Source organism: Condylura cristata, unplaced genomic scaffold, assembly GCF_000260355.1.
Source record: "Condylura cristata isolate star-nosed mole 26May11 unplaced genomic scaffold, ConCri1.0 scaffold00015, whole genome shotgun sequence".
Taxonomy (NCBI): Eukaryota; Metazoa; Chordata; class Mammalia; order Eulipotyphla; family Talpidae; genus Condylura; species Condylura cristata.
The window spans coordinates 16,864,840-16,877,466 of NW_004567116.1; the positions used below are offsets into that span (position 1 = coordinate 16,864,840).

A 12,627-nucleotide genomic window follows, 5' to 3' on the forward strand; every position below is an offset into this window, starting at 1 on the left:
ACAGAAAAGGGGAAAATGGAATTGCCAGGCCTGGGGCCTAACACCTTTGTGATGTTTTTGTAACAGGGCAGCAACAATGTCCTTTGTCTACAGCACTGCCAGGATCCCAGAGAGTGCCTAGTGCTGGGAAATCCCACCTCTAAAAGGAATTGAGTGTGCTTTCTTAAAGAGAGCACTATGTGGCTTCCAAGGCCGGGCTGCTGACTTTCCGACACTGGGAACGGAGCAGGATGAGAGCCAGGCTGGATTCTGGCCTGCTGCTACTTGCCTTCTGGGCAACCCTTCACACCTCCTCCTCCCACAAGACCAGCTGCTTCTGACCCTATCCATGACTTGCCACCCCTTTGCTACTCTATTTAATGTTTGCAGATTTGGGGAAAGAAGGCATACAGGGGTCTGGAGTACACCCTCTGAGGCTTTGCCTTCCTGCAGGCCCTCGGTCCGAAGAGACCATGCATATAGGAGCTAGGGTCCACACCTTTTTCCAGCAAGACCACCTTCCATTTTCTACCAGCCAGCAGGCTCAGGGAATTTTATGTGTGGCTACTCAGTCATGTTGATAGCTAGATAAATTGCCTTTGAGACTGTGCACATGTGTCTAAACCTCCCCAAGCCTTGGTTTCCACTTTTGTGCAGTACAGACTGTTAACTGTACCTCCCTTGAAGGGCAGCTGTACCAGAGGGTGATGTGTCAGTAAATAAAATGACCTCATGCTTACCCGACACATAGCAGACTTGCAGCAAGTCCTGGCAATTCAAAAGCCCATGCAGAGTCTTCCCGAGGCTGTAGTTGGGATGTGGATGCAGAAAGCAGGGTCAGGCTCTGGAGCCTGTACTGTCTTCTCCTGACTCTTTAGCTGGATTGAAGTGACCCATCTACAGTGCAGGTCAAAGCTACTACTTGTGAGTCAGGAGTTTCCTCTTGTTCATGTGTGTCTCTGCCTGACCTCAAAAGCCCCATAACCCTACGTTTCTGGAAACATTTTACCTGTTTCTGGAAACATTTTACCTGTGAACCTGAATGGGTCTTCTTCCTGTTTTACCTCGGAGGTGGAGAAACCAGGTGCTGCTGATTAGACTCAGCTGAATCCAAACAAGAACACCTACCCTGTGACCCCCACCCAGCAGGTGTCTCTGTGATAAATGAAGCAGCACAGTTAAGCGTAGGGGCTTTCCAAACCCACCTTGATGGGAGGCCTCAGGATAGTGGCCAGTGTCCTCAGGAGGGCGTGTATTTGAGTAGGTTGGAAGCTCTCACCCTCTGGCTTTCCCATGGTGAAAGAGCTGTGTCTTGTCAGCCTCCAGACACAGCCCGGAAGAGAAAGAAGGTCTTTTGCATGTGGGACAGCAAGCCCCACAGGGAGAGGTGCAGCTAGACAAGGAGCCACACCCCAGTGGAGAAGAGAAATGCTTTCACACCACCCCATTCCAGGCGTGTGGGAAGCAGTGATGCTCTGCCTTGCTGGACCAGCCTCCCACCTGCTAGGTTGTTGTGTTGGGAGCTTTGGCCTGAGAAATGGGCCAGGTGCCCTGGACTTCCAATACCCAGAGTCCTCTGGGAAAAGACAGGGTGGTAGCAGCATGCGAAAGTCACTAGAATCTATACCATGGTACCCGCATAGATGGCACCCTGGAGCCAGGCCCACTCACCAGAGCCGTAGATGGCTGTGTCCTCTGCTCCGAGGCAGGCCACTGATGTCTGCAAAACCACGTGTGCATTTCCCCCCTGAGAAGAGCCCATCACCATATCCTAGCTGCCCTTCCAGAAACTGCCTTACGCCCCAGTCAGCCGCGCTCTGTACAGGAAACTTCCTAGCTGGAAAATTCCCCTGTGAGGTGCCTATCTTTTTATCTGGGAGATATTTTCTTTTTTCCTAAGAGAGTCATTTGCGAATACTCAAGCCAACCAAAGCCTCCAAGAATGGAAGGCAAAGCCACTTCCCCATTTCACCAGCTCATAGGCCTGATTTAGGACTCGAGAGCCCTGCAGAAAGTTCCAGAGTCAAAGCCAGCCCCCTGAAAACACATTTGCAGCCAGAGTGCTTTGCCTTTAGAAGTGAGAAACTGGCCTTGTATTTATAAATTCAAAAGTTGAGTCTCTAACCTGGGATCCTGTGCCAAGAGACCGGTCAGTGAGCAAAGCAGCCTTCAGAGTATTAAATAAATCCAGAGGAGGGAACAAAAAGTATACAGATGAATAACATAATTACATTAGGGCAAGTGCTGCCAGGGGGGATGGGGAGAGAAGGGAGACCCACTTCCTGGAGGCAGGCAGGCAAGAGCCCCCAGCCAGGAGGGCCAGCACAGCAGGTGGAGGCTCTTCACTCAGGGACCCTCACACGAGGGTGGCCGCGTGTCCTGGTCTGCCTGCCGCCTTTCTAGCTTGTGCCTGGTGGCCAGTGCTGTTGGAAATAGCACTCCTTTCTTTTCCCTCACAAAAGTGGTCCAGTTTGGGTGACAAGTTTTGCGGTTACTCTGCTTAATGCTCATAACGTCTAAGATGAAGGAGTTGGGGCAGAGTACCCCAGAGGCGGAAAGCGGGATCCACTGGGCTGAGTGTCAGGGGAGTGTACTGCTCAGAAGCCTGCACCTTGGGCTTGCGCCTGGAACTGCATCCCAGCTCAGGCACGTGCAGAGCGTGCATCCTGGAGCAAGTCGCCTCGTCTCTGCAATCAGGAATAGAAGTAGCACCTGTTGCCTGCAGAAGTTTGAATGTGTCCATAGATGTCAGGGCTTTCTTAGTGCCAGGTGTGCTTTAGTGCTTCTGTATTACTCCTGCGTGTCCAGTTGTACTTCCATCCCTCTGCTAACTTCAATCCCTGGGAAGAGGCAGGGACACCATCCATAGCTAATCACAACTTAGATTCTAAATTTATATCCATATGCATATCTGGGCAAATGCCTCTAATTTGTACCAGATGAGTTTTAATACAAAAAATGTATTTCTCCCACAGAAAGCGCTAAGTCCTGCCTCTAACAAATCACCTGACCCCATGTGGAGATTCTGCCATGGGTCAGTGCAGGGTCTGGGACAGCTGGAAAGGACCCATGGCAGAATCTGGGACTCAAAAAAAAAAAAAAGAGAGGTGCCGGCCCCACTCAGCCTCCAAGCTGAGCCAAACCATTCTGGTTTACCAAGCAATTCTAGAAATATAATTAGTCCAAGATGTGAATCCAACTAGAATTGCTTCCTTTGTGCTGGGAGTAGAGTCTGACTTTGGTGGGACAATGTTGGTTTTATTCTACTGGGATGTTGGCGGGGTGCTAGGCCCCCAAGGTGCTCCAGAAAGCTTGGAGAACCTGTGGAGGGCCTCAGAGCTGGCACGGCAGAGCCAACCTTGACCCTCCCAGAGAATCGTCTGCCTGCAGAGCTGGGAAAGCATGGCATCTTCTCAGGTTCCTGACACTGCCACTCGCCAGCCCCAATCTAGACGGTCGGGCCTCGAGCAGGGAAGTAAGGGGAAGTCACGCATTCAACCCCAGGACTTGGCAGCAGCTCCCCCGAAGGTGGGCAGAGTCAGGGGAAGGATAAAGGGCTGAGAGTGGGGACATCTGCTTCCCTTGGTTATCGTCTTTCATTCTCTGGCTGCTTCTTTGAGATTCCTTTCCTGGACTGAAGTGGGGTGGACCAAGCTTAGTGGTGATAGGAACTCTCAGGGAGCAACTCTCAAGCAAAATGACGCCCCTTTCAGCCCAGGGAGCCAGCCCCCACCCCAGAGACCTCATGCTCCAGCCAAGGGTGGCTCAGGCCTTGTCTCACAGCCCTCCCCAGCCAGGGGGCACATTCGAGGTCTGCCTGAGCACTGGCCCCAGTTCTTCATGGGTGGGAGCAGAGTGCATACTCTCGGCTTCTGCCTGCCATTTGGGGACAGAAGCCCACGGCCGCCTTGTGCCTGGCACCCAGGTCACCCACCTCTGGTCACAGGCCTCTACCCCATCTGCCAACCTGACTCTCTCCCTGAGGCCCCTGCCCACCTCAAGGAAGAACAGAGCCTGCTTTGAGCTGGAAATTGGAGGCGTTTCCTGTTCCATGTTGTTAAGACACTGCTTTTAAGACTGTAATCCCAATAAATCATATGCTTGCTTAGCGGGCAGGGTTTATTTTTTTTTCCAGGCTGCAGGGACCTCTTAAAAGCAAGGCCTTAAGAAGTTTATTCTCTTTTCTTTTTCTTTCTTTTTTTTTTCCTTGACGGAGAAAAATGGCTTTTGCAGGCCTGGTCCTGTTGAACGGCCTTATGAGGCCATTGGAGTGATAGAAGCAGGCTCAGCTACATGAGTAAGATAGAGAGCTGAAAAGAAACTGACTTGTGACACTGGGCCTGGGCTGTTCTGTGACCTTGGGAGAGGTGCTCAGCCCCCTAGATCTCCATTTCCCCTCTGGCAAATGAGGAACGTTGGGGGGGGAGTCCCCTTCCCTCACATAAAAGATCCATTTTTAGTGGCATTTTTCACAGACTCCCCCAAGTGACAACACTCTTATGCACCAAAGACCAGTGCTCCCCCTCTGAATGGCGGTGTGTCACAGCAACAGCCCGCGGGGCTGGATGGCATGTGGGTGCATGTGTGTGTTTGTGGCATTCAGGTTAGGCCTCCACAGCACCGGGAGCTGCAGGGGAGCAGGTCCCGCGCGGTAGCGCCCCTTGCCTCACATGCTCATGCCCTGGGACCTGGGATTGTGCCCTTTGTCACTGCCCCATCCCCATGCAGGATTTGGGACTGCCAAGGCCCGGGGCCTGCCCTGCCAGAAACAGTTTCCAGATCCCGCTCCACATAGTGGTTGCATTTGTTTTCTCTGTTTTATGAGCTGGGGTGGAGTGGGTGGTGGGCAGCTTGCTGGCAGGTTTTTGCAAACTTTACATGTTTATACTTGCTGGAGGGCTGGGGTTGGGGGAGAGAATTGGCTGGACTTGAAGAAGGCTGGAGCTGAGGCATTTAATAGGACCAGATTCCTCTAGCTTTTTTTTTTTTTTTCTATTATATATTTTCTCTATCAACAGATACTAAAATAGCAATAACGGTAAACCTTGAGAGCTGTGCCTAAGCACTTTGCACACCTCTAGCTGTCTTACGAGGTGGGGTGGTCCCACTATTTATAGCCATTTTGCTGATGGGGCAGCTGAGGCTGATGGAGCTGAGGTAACTTGTACATTACAGCTTAATTCCCTGGGAGTAACTGGATTCCAACTGTAAGCAGTCTCCTTCCAGAGCCCGAGCTCTTGATCATTTACTTGATCTTATCACATGAAGTCTGAAAATAACAGCAGAAGGGCCTCTCACACTGGAAAATGTCTAGGGACCACTCACTATAGCTCCTTCTTTAAAAGAACAACAGGCCCAGCTAGGGTCATCAACTGCCCAAAATGAATGGCAAAGCCAGTTCACTTGCTTCCAGGACACTGGGAATTTCTTCCAGGAAGGTAACTGCCGGGATGGGTAGGATCCCCAGCTCACTGGACTCTATGTGGGTTTGCCAACCATGTGCCCCCAGGGTCGCCCTGTCTTAGAGCAACTGAGGCACTGGTTCCTGAAAGACACTGGTTCTCTAAATGTGGAACCCCTGCGGTTCCAGGGTCAGGCTTATCTTCATAATGATAAGGTCTCAGCTGCCTTCTCACTGATTTCTCAGAGTGCCCAAGGGAGTTTTCCAGAGGCCTGAGACATGCGAGGACAGCAGTCTCACTCTGACAGCTGGTGGGATGTGAGCTTGTATGTGCAGATGTTTTAACATTCTGTTTTTCCCGACACAATAAATATTGATAGAGTAACACAGGAAAACAAATGCTCTTTGAGATGCTCAGTAATTTGTCAGAGAACAAAGGGGAAGCTGAGACCAAAGCCCTCAAGAACTGCCATTCAGAGGTACCAGACCCAGCAAAGGGGAGCAGACGGGCCAAACAAAGGGGTGCCCAGCCCAGCTGCACCTGGCACTGCAGATACCTGCACTCTGGCAGCGGAAGGCTTGTGGCCAAGTACAGCTTAGGCAATGGGCAAGAAGAGGAGAGCAGTTTTTTTCTTGGTGCTGGAACAAAGCAGAGCGCCCGGGGATGGTGCCACATCAGTGCTTCCCGATCTCCCCCTGAAGCCCTTTCACCCTGAAGAGAGGACGCAGCCATGGCTGGTGCAGATGGGAATTTTGTAGGGGTTTTCCAGAAAGTCCAATAACACAGTTGATTTCTCAGCATGCCCACGGGACCAGTTGAAATTACTGGAAAGGAAATAGTAGGGAAGGGTGTCACTGAGAAATCCAAGAACTGCTTGTCACTTTACCTTCCCATGGACCATAGGCCTAGAAGGTGGGCCAAGGAGAAAGTCAGTCTGGAGACTGGTGTGGCTTCAGTGTGGACAGGTGGGGACTGCGACCACCCCAGAGGCAGAGGGACAGTCTTATCTGTGGGGGATCTCTATATGTTGAAGACAGTGTGTAACTCAGGAGGCTGAAACCGTATTTTAGCAGGAAGGGATTTAATGCTGAGAGGTGGGTGCCCAAGGAAGCATTGGAAGGGACACGAGCAGGCTGGAAGTTGGCAGTCCAGAAGTGACGCAGAGTGAATGCAGAACTTGTCCGTGAGGGGCTGTTCCCTCTGAGACACCGAGGCTGCAGCCATGACGTCTTGGTGTCACTTCCACGGCGCAGCCTCTGTCTCCACAGTGCCTTGGAAGGTGGAATGTGGACATGGAGTAGTCTGCAGGACAAAAGACCTCATGTTTCATGACCCAACTTGCTGGCAAAAAACAAAGGTGACCTCCACCACTCTCCATTTATCAGATCTCCTGCAGCTGTGATGTAATGGTAAAATCTGATTTTCATCCAGAACTTAGCTGCAAGAGTCTGGGAAAAGTGGCTTTCAGTTTTCCCCTTCTCCCATGAAGATAGTGAAATGGACAGTGAATGAGCCGATCCCATGATCCAGGCCTGCAAGTTTATCGGTTTTGCATTTTTAATGCGCCAAGTTGTAAGAGGCACAAAGTAGAAGAATGAAGCACAGCAACAGTGGATGAGACTTCATGGTTTCCTGAGCTCCCTCTTGGATTTCCCCGTTGCAACTGGGAGGTGCCACTTAGAGCTCCAGCAGCCACACTTGCACTTGGTCTTGACCATGGCCACAGGAGGGAAGAGGGGTTGCAAGCCCATGGACTGGGCCCACACTTTAGTCTCCTATGCTGGTGGTTCCATGAAGCCTGCCCCTTAGATCAGAAGGACCCGCACAGGATGGTGGGTCTCTGAGCCTGCCTCCTGGCGTTGTAATGCTAATTATAACATTAAAATAGATTTGGGGAGAATTCAAGTGGACGCTTATTATCAAGGGAAGATTTTGTAAAAAGAGCAATTCACGATTCGATTGTTGCTCCTTCCTGGATTCTACAAGTTCCACCAAAGAGTCCTGGCTTTTCAGCCTAATGCCTCAGCACTGGGCCTCTGAACATGATGAGCATTTTCTGCGCAGATGTAGGACGAGGTGCAGAACGGAAAGCTTGGCTACCTCTGGTATGCTGCTTTCTGTCTTTTGAGGACCTGCAGGCTCGAGGCTGGCTGTTGTGGGGAAAGCAGAGATGAGAAAGGTATCGTTCCTGGCCTGAAGAGGAATAGACTGCTTGGGAAGATGAGACATATTCTTGCTGGAGGAGAGAGTAATAAGGGACCTTGGGCCAGAAAGGTGAAACATATAGTCTTCCTCTCTCACACACCAACTTTCTATTGACAGCCACTGTTAGCAGGACAGCCAGAAAGAAGAGATTATTTTCTTTGCAGAGGGATCTGGGAAGGCTTCTGGGAAGAGGTGGCACTGGAACTGAGTCCTGGAGGATGACTGGGATTTGTATTGGCAGAAGCTGAGAGCTGCTTCATTCTCACGAGGAGGTGGAGACAGGCTGAACTTGGGAACAAGTGCAGCTTCCCATGGTCTAGTGGTCCTGAGGAAAGGTAGAAATGGGACATTTAGCAGGGGTAAATAAGGATCTGGAGCTTGAAGGTCAAGTCCAGCCAGGTTCTCCAGACCTCTGTCCACCTCCTCACCATACTGACTGGTACAGGGGCACCAGTTAAATCACTGAACCCAGATACATTTATGAAATGACAGAACTGTAACATCAAAATAACTGTCAAATAAAGCTCCTTCAAGATCCCATCTGATTGTTTTGTTTGAAAAATAAATGCAAGCATCCTTTGCCCTTGAGGAGAGAAGCTCTTAAAGCTCTGAGGACGACTGAACTAAGTTTTTGGAGCTAAGTAACCTGAAGGCTGCCTCTCGCTAACAGGCCTCAGCTGAGAAGAGGAATGGAGGTCTTTTTCCTGCCGGAAGAATCTCGCTGCAAATCCAGGGCAGAGATGGCGGGGACAGCCAGGGCTTAGTGCTCAAGGATGAGTGTCAGCTGCACAGGCACAGCGGAGCCTCGCCCCTGCTGGGGTCCCCGTCTCTCAGGCAAAGAGGACGAGGTCTGTGGCCTGGTCTGTTCTTGGCTTTGTCTCTATAGCCCGCACATGCACAAAGTCACCCAGTATTTGTCTTTCTTCTTCTGACTTTTTCCCATTTAGCAGAACCCCCCAAGATCCTTTTATGCTGTCATAAATGGCACGCGTGGCTGAGTCGTATTTCGCGGCTGTGTACCCGCCTACCTTATCTGCCCATGCGCTGCTGGGCACTTGGGTGTCGTCTGTGTTGTGCTGTTGTGAACAGTGCTAAGTACGCATAGGGATATATTCAAATGAGCATCTTCATAGTCGGTGGCTACATCCCCAGACGTGGAATGGCTGGGTCATAGATCTACTGCTATTCCCTAGTTCTAGTTTTAATTTGTTGAGAAACCTCCATACTGTTTTCCACAGAAGGGGGTAGAGCAGGTAAGCGGTGGGCGATGATTAGACCTTTGGTGGTGGGTGTGGTGTGTGTATACCTTTGTCGAGGTGTGGAACTGTGTGCTAAAACTTATATAGTCTTGTAAACTGATGTTAACTCAATTAAAATAAACAGGCGGCGGCAGGCGGGCTGGACTGGAGCCTGTTGGTGCAATGCTGGCGCCCAGCTGCTCCTGCTGAAGCTGAGTGCTTGGGAGACAGTCCCCCCGCTTGCAGAGAGGGACCCAAAGAAGTCGCTTCAACCCTTTCCTCTGCATCCCACTGGTCGGGAGACAGTCCCCCTGCTTGCAGAGAGGGACCCAGAGATGCAGTCTGAATTCTGGAGGGCAGGCTGGAGCCCCATTTCCATGTGTTCCTTCCTTCCTTGGCCACCTGAGGGCCTCACATCCTGCTCTGGCCCATGTCAGGAATCCTCCTTGACAGATTTCTGTGCACTGGGACAGAGCAGGGTATCTGTGAGGAGAAGGATCAAGTCCCCTCCATGCCTCCAGCCTGATGGGTCAGGGTGGTCACCCCCCCGCAGCCTTTCTAAGAGCATGTGCTGAAAGGGGTCTCTTCTGCCCTGCGGGGAACAACCCAACTAGGCCTGACCCCTCTTTCTGCTGCCCCACAGGCCCTTCATGCTGCTGCCGCCCCTGATGGAGTGGATGCGCGTGGCCATCACCTATGCTGAGCACCGCCGCAGCCTCACCGTGGACAGCGGCGACATCCGGCAGGCGGCTCGGCTGCTACTGCCCGGCCTGGACTGCGAGCCCCGGCAGCTCAAGTATGGAGGGGTGAGGCGGGAGGGCCGCTTGTGGCCAGGCCCGCTGCTCCCTCCTTCTCCTGAAGGTTGGGCAGGGGTCAGCGGGAGGTGGGGGAGGTGGCGGCGGTGGCGGGGGCCATAGCGCAGTGGGCTGCTCTGCAGGCTGATTTGTCCGGAGCGAGACATTTCCCAGTTGCATCTGAGCAGCGCCAGTCTGGTACAGGGCAGACACTCTCACGGAGGTTTTGGGGCGCGGGTATGTGCAGTGTGGACCACCCCTCTCCTCTCAGTTTTGCTAGTATCCTGAGCACTTCTACACGAGTGCTGGCTAAGTACTTTCTGTGAGAGCCTCTGTGGAGGTGATGCCAGGCCTGTGCTACAATGGGGAGGCTGAGGGCCAGGACAGTTACTTGCCCACAGATATTCTGCTAGCAAGTGGTCACACCGAATTTGAGCCCAGGTCCACGTGACCTCAGGTCCACGTGTAGGCTCTTCATTTCCTTCCCAGAATGCCTCTCTTGTGTTGGGCTGACCAGAAGTGGGCCCGTGAGAGCCTCACATCTTCCTTTGTTTTCTACCCCTTCCCACACCACAGTTAGGGCCTCCACTGTCTCTGTGGGAAATGGAGCCTCATCCTGGGACACAAACGTCTACACGTTGACCTACCTGTAGCTCCCCGCCAAAGGCGCGGCAGGAAGGCTGTGGTGCGTCCTCTGTAGGACTCCACAGTGCTCTCTGCGACTCCCCGTGGGCCGGCTTGCTTGCAGTTAGATTCTGGGCTTCTCTCCACTATTTCTTCAGTTCTTCGAGACCTCACCAGGAATCCTAGAGGACAGAAATGTGTGGCCAAGAACTGGCACTGAGCCACAATGCCCGTCCTCTGGGCCAAGTGCAGCCAGGCACAGCCACTGCTATGGCCCGAGCCAGGCCAGACCGTCCCCACCGAGGCAGACCTCTGGTGGGTCATTCAGACGGGTCTGTCTCCTGTGGCTAGTCCCTCCCACCACTCTGCGCCGACCCCTTGCCCGGCCAGTGCCAGTGTGGCATCTCGCTGGGAGGCAGTGTCCTAGCCGGAGTCCACGTCCAGTCGCGCTCACCCACCTGGGTCTCTCCTGCCAGACCCGAATGCTGTTTCAGCTCCTTCCGGCGGCTGGATGCCCGAGCGGCTACTGAGAAATTCAACCAGGACCTGGGTTTCCGCATGCTCAACTGCGGGAGGACGGACCTCATCAACCAGGCGATTGAGGCGCTGGGCCCCGATGGAGTGAACACCATGGACGACCAGGTACGTTCTGAGAGCCCACACTGCGGGCCGGGGGTGGGGCCAGTCAGGGGCTCGGGATTGCCAGGTGGGAAGTGCAGCGCTTTGTCCCCAGCCTGAGACCTGCTCCTAAGCAGCAGCCTGCCGTTCCACGTGGGGGTCCTGTGGAGACTTCCCTAGCCCCCCTTACAAACCATGGTAATGGGGAGCCTGCTTCCTCACTGGGAGGCTGTCCCAGATGGTGCAGGGCTGGGAGAATCCAGAGGATTCAGCCCATCTCAAGCTGTGGCTGATACTGGCTAGGACTTGCACGAGAGCGTCCTCTGTGCCTGCTCTGTGCCAGGCCCGACAGACCCTTGCCATCACAGCTCCCGTGCTAGTGGGGGAGACAGACATGAGGAAACAAGCATGCAAAATCTCGAGTACGCCTTTAGATGTGTTAAAGAATAAACGCCAGAGAGGGGGGTGGGGGTATTGGAGTGATACGTGATTTTAGAAATCGAGGTTTCACTTGAATTTTTTGTTGGCTGTTTGTGCTGTGAAGCCTGGCATGAGCAGTCAGTGTGCCAGGCGTTGTCCCGAGCACTTTGCAGAGTAACGCATCTGATCTCCACAGCAGCCCTACGATGCAGGTGGTTACTACCCCATCTTACAGTGAGCAAACTGACGTGCAGTTGAGCAGTAGGAGCAGAGTAGGGCTAGGAGGAAGTAAGCAGCCTCATCTCCGACATGGGGGACAGTAGCTCCTGCCTAGCTTGTTGGGAGGCTTTCCTCTGGCGAATGTTCGGTAAATGCTCTTTCTGGGGTTTGCTGCTGCTGTGATGCTTTTGATCCCTGAAATCTGTTCATCAGCCTTCTTTGACTTAGCCTCTTAATGGACCCGGACTCGAGATGGGGCCGTAGGGGTAAAAGTACTTTCTCCTCACAAGGCTCAGAGCCAGGTTTAAACACTGGATTGTGTGCAGATGTGTGGAGAAAAAAAGTGTAGCGTGTGCAGAGGGGAACAGCGAAGCCAAAAGCTCCTGCTCTGGCGGTTGGCTTTGCTCTAAGCGCACGGTCCTGTTTGCTCCTCAGCCTCGCTGCTTACAGAGTAATGTGTGGGTAAACAGGCCACTCACCGATGATTAATCAGGCCATTTCTTTATCTCGGGGCACTATGCAAGGATTTATGAGGTAAGGAGATCTTGTCTACACACAAATAACCTAATAAATAACATCGCGGGGCTCCAGACGCATGCTTGCCAGGACCCAGCTGTGGAATAACACTTTCCACGGCTGCCCGAGCTGACACTGGCCACAGAGAGGCAGTCCCATTAGCCGCCCACCTAAACTGCCCTCAGGGAAGGGCTGGATCTCAGCTTTTGGAAAAGCTCTGACTGGCCCGGTAGAATAAGATGTCAAAGTCTGACACTCCTCCACCCTCCACGAGATGCCCCCAAGGCTGGAGTTCACTGCTTAGGAAGACCTGGGTGCAGTGGGATTGCTCTGGCTTGCTGCGTGACCTTGGATAAGTTAACTCCCTGTTTGTTCCTCATGGGGCATAACTGGGGTAACAGTGGGCCTCTGAGTAGGGAAGTTATGGTGGTTAAATATGAGACGGCGCATGGAAATCACTTCTCTGGGTCTGGGATGTGGCCGCGTGGAGGTACAGAACACAGTAGCTGTTGGTGTTCGCCTTTATTAGTGAGACCAAGCTGGTTCTGTCCTACGCATTTACACATAGGAACGCAGACGCATGACAACCAGTACAGTAAATACTGCTTGTCT

The 12,627-nt window shown here is 52.7% G+C and overlaps 1 protein-coding gene across 1 annotated transcript in view; it reads left to right on the forward strand.

The window, feature by feature from the left end:
• The window catches only part of ABTB2 (ankyrin repeat and BTB (POZ) domain containing 2), a 154,034-nt gene that overhangs the window by 130,392 nt on the left and 11,015 nt on the right, over window positions 1-12,627 (forward strand). The window contains exons 4-5 of the mRNA XM_004682934.2: window positions 9,468-9,620; window positions 10,719-10,884. Of these exons, the coding sequence (XP_004682991.1) occupies window positions 9,468-9,620; window positions 10,719-10,884 (319 nt within the window). The remainder of the gene's footprint in view (window positions 1-9,467; window positions 9,621-10,718; window positions 10,885-12,627) is intronic.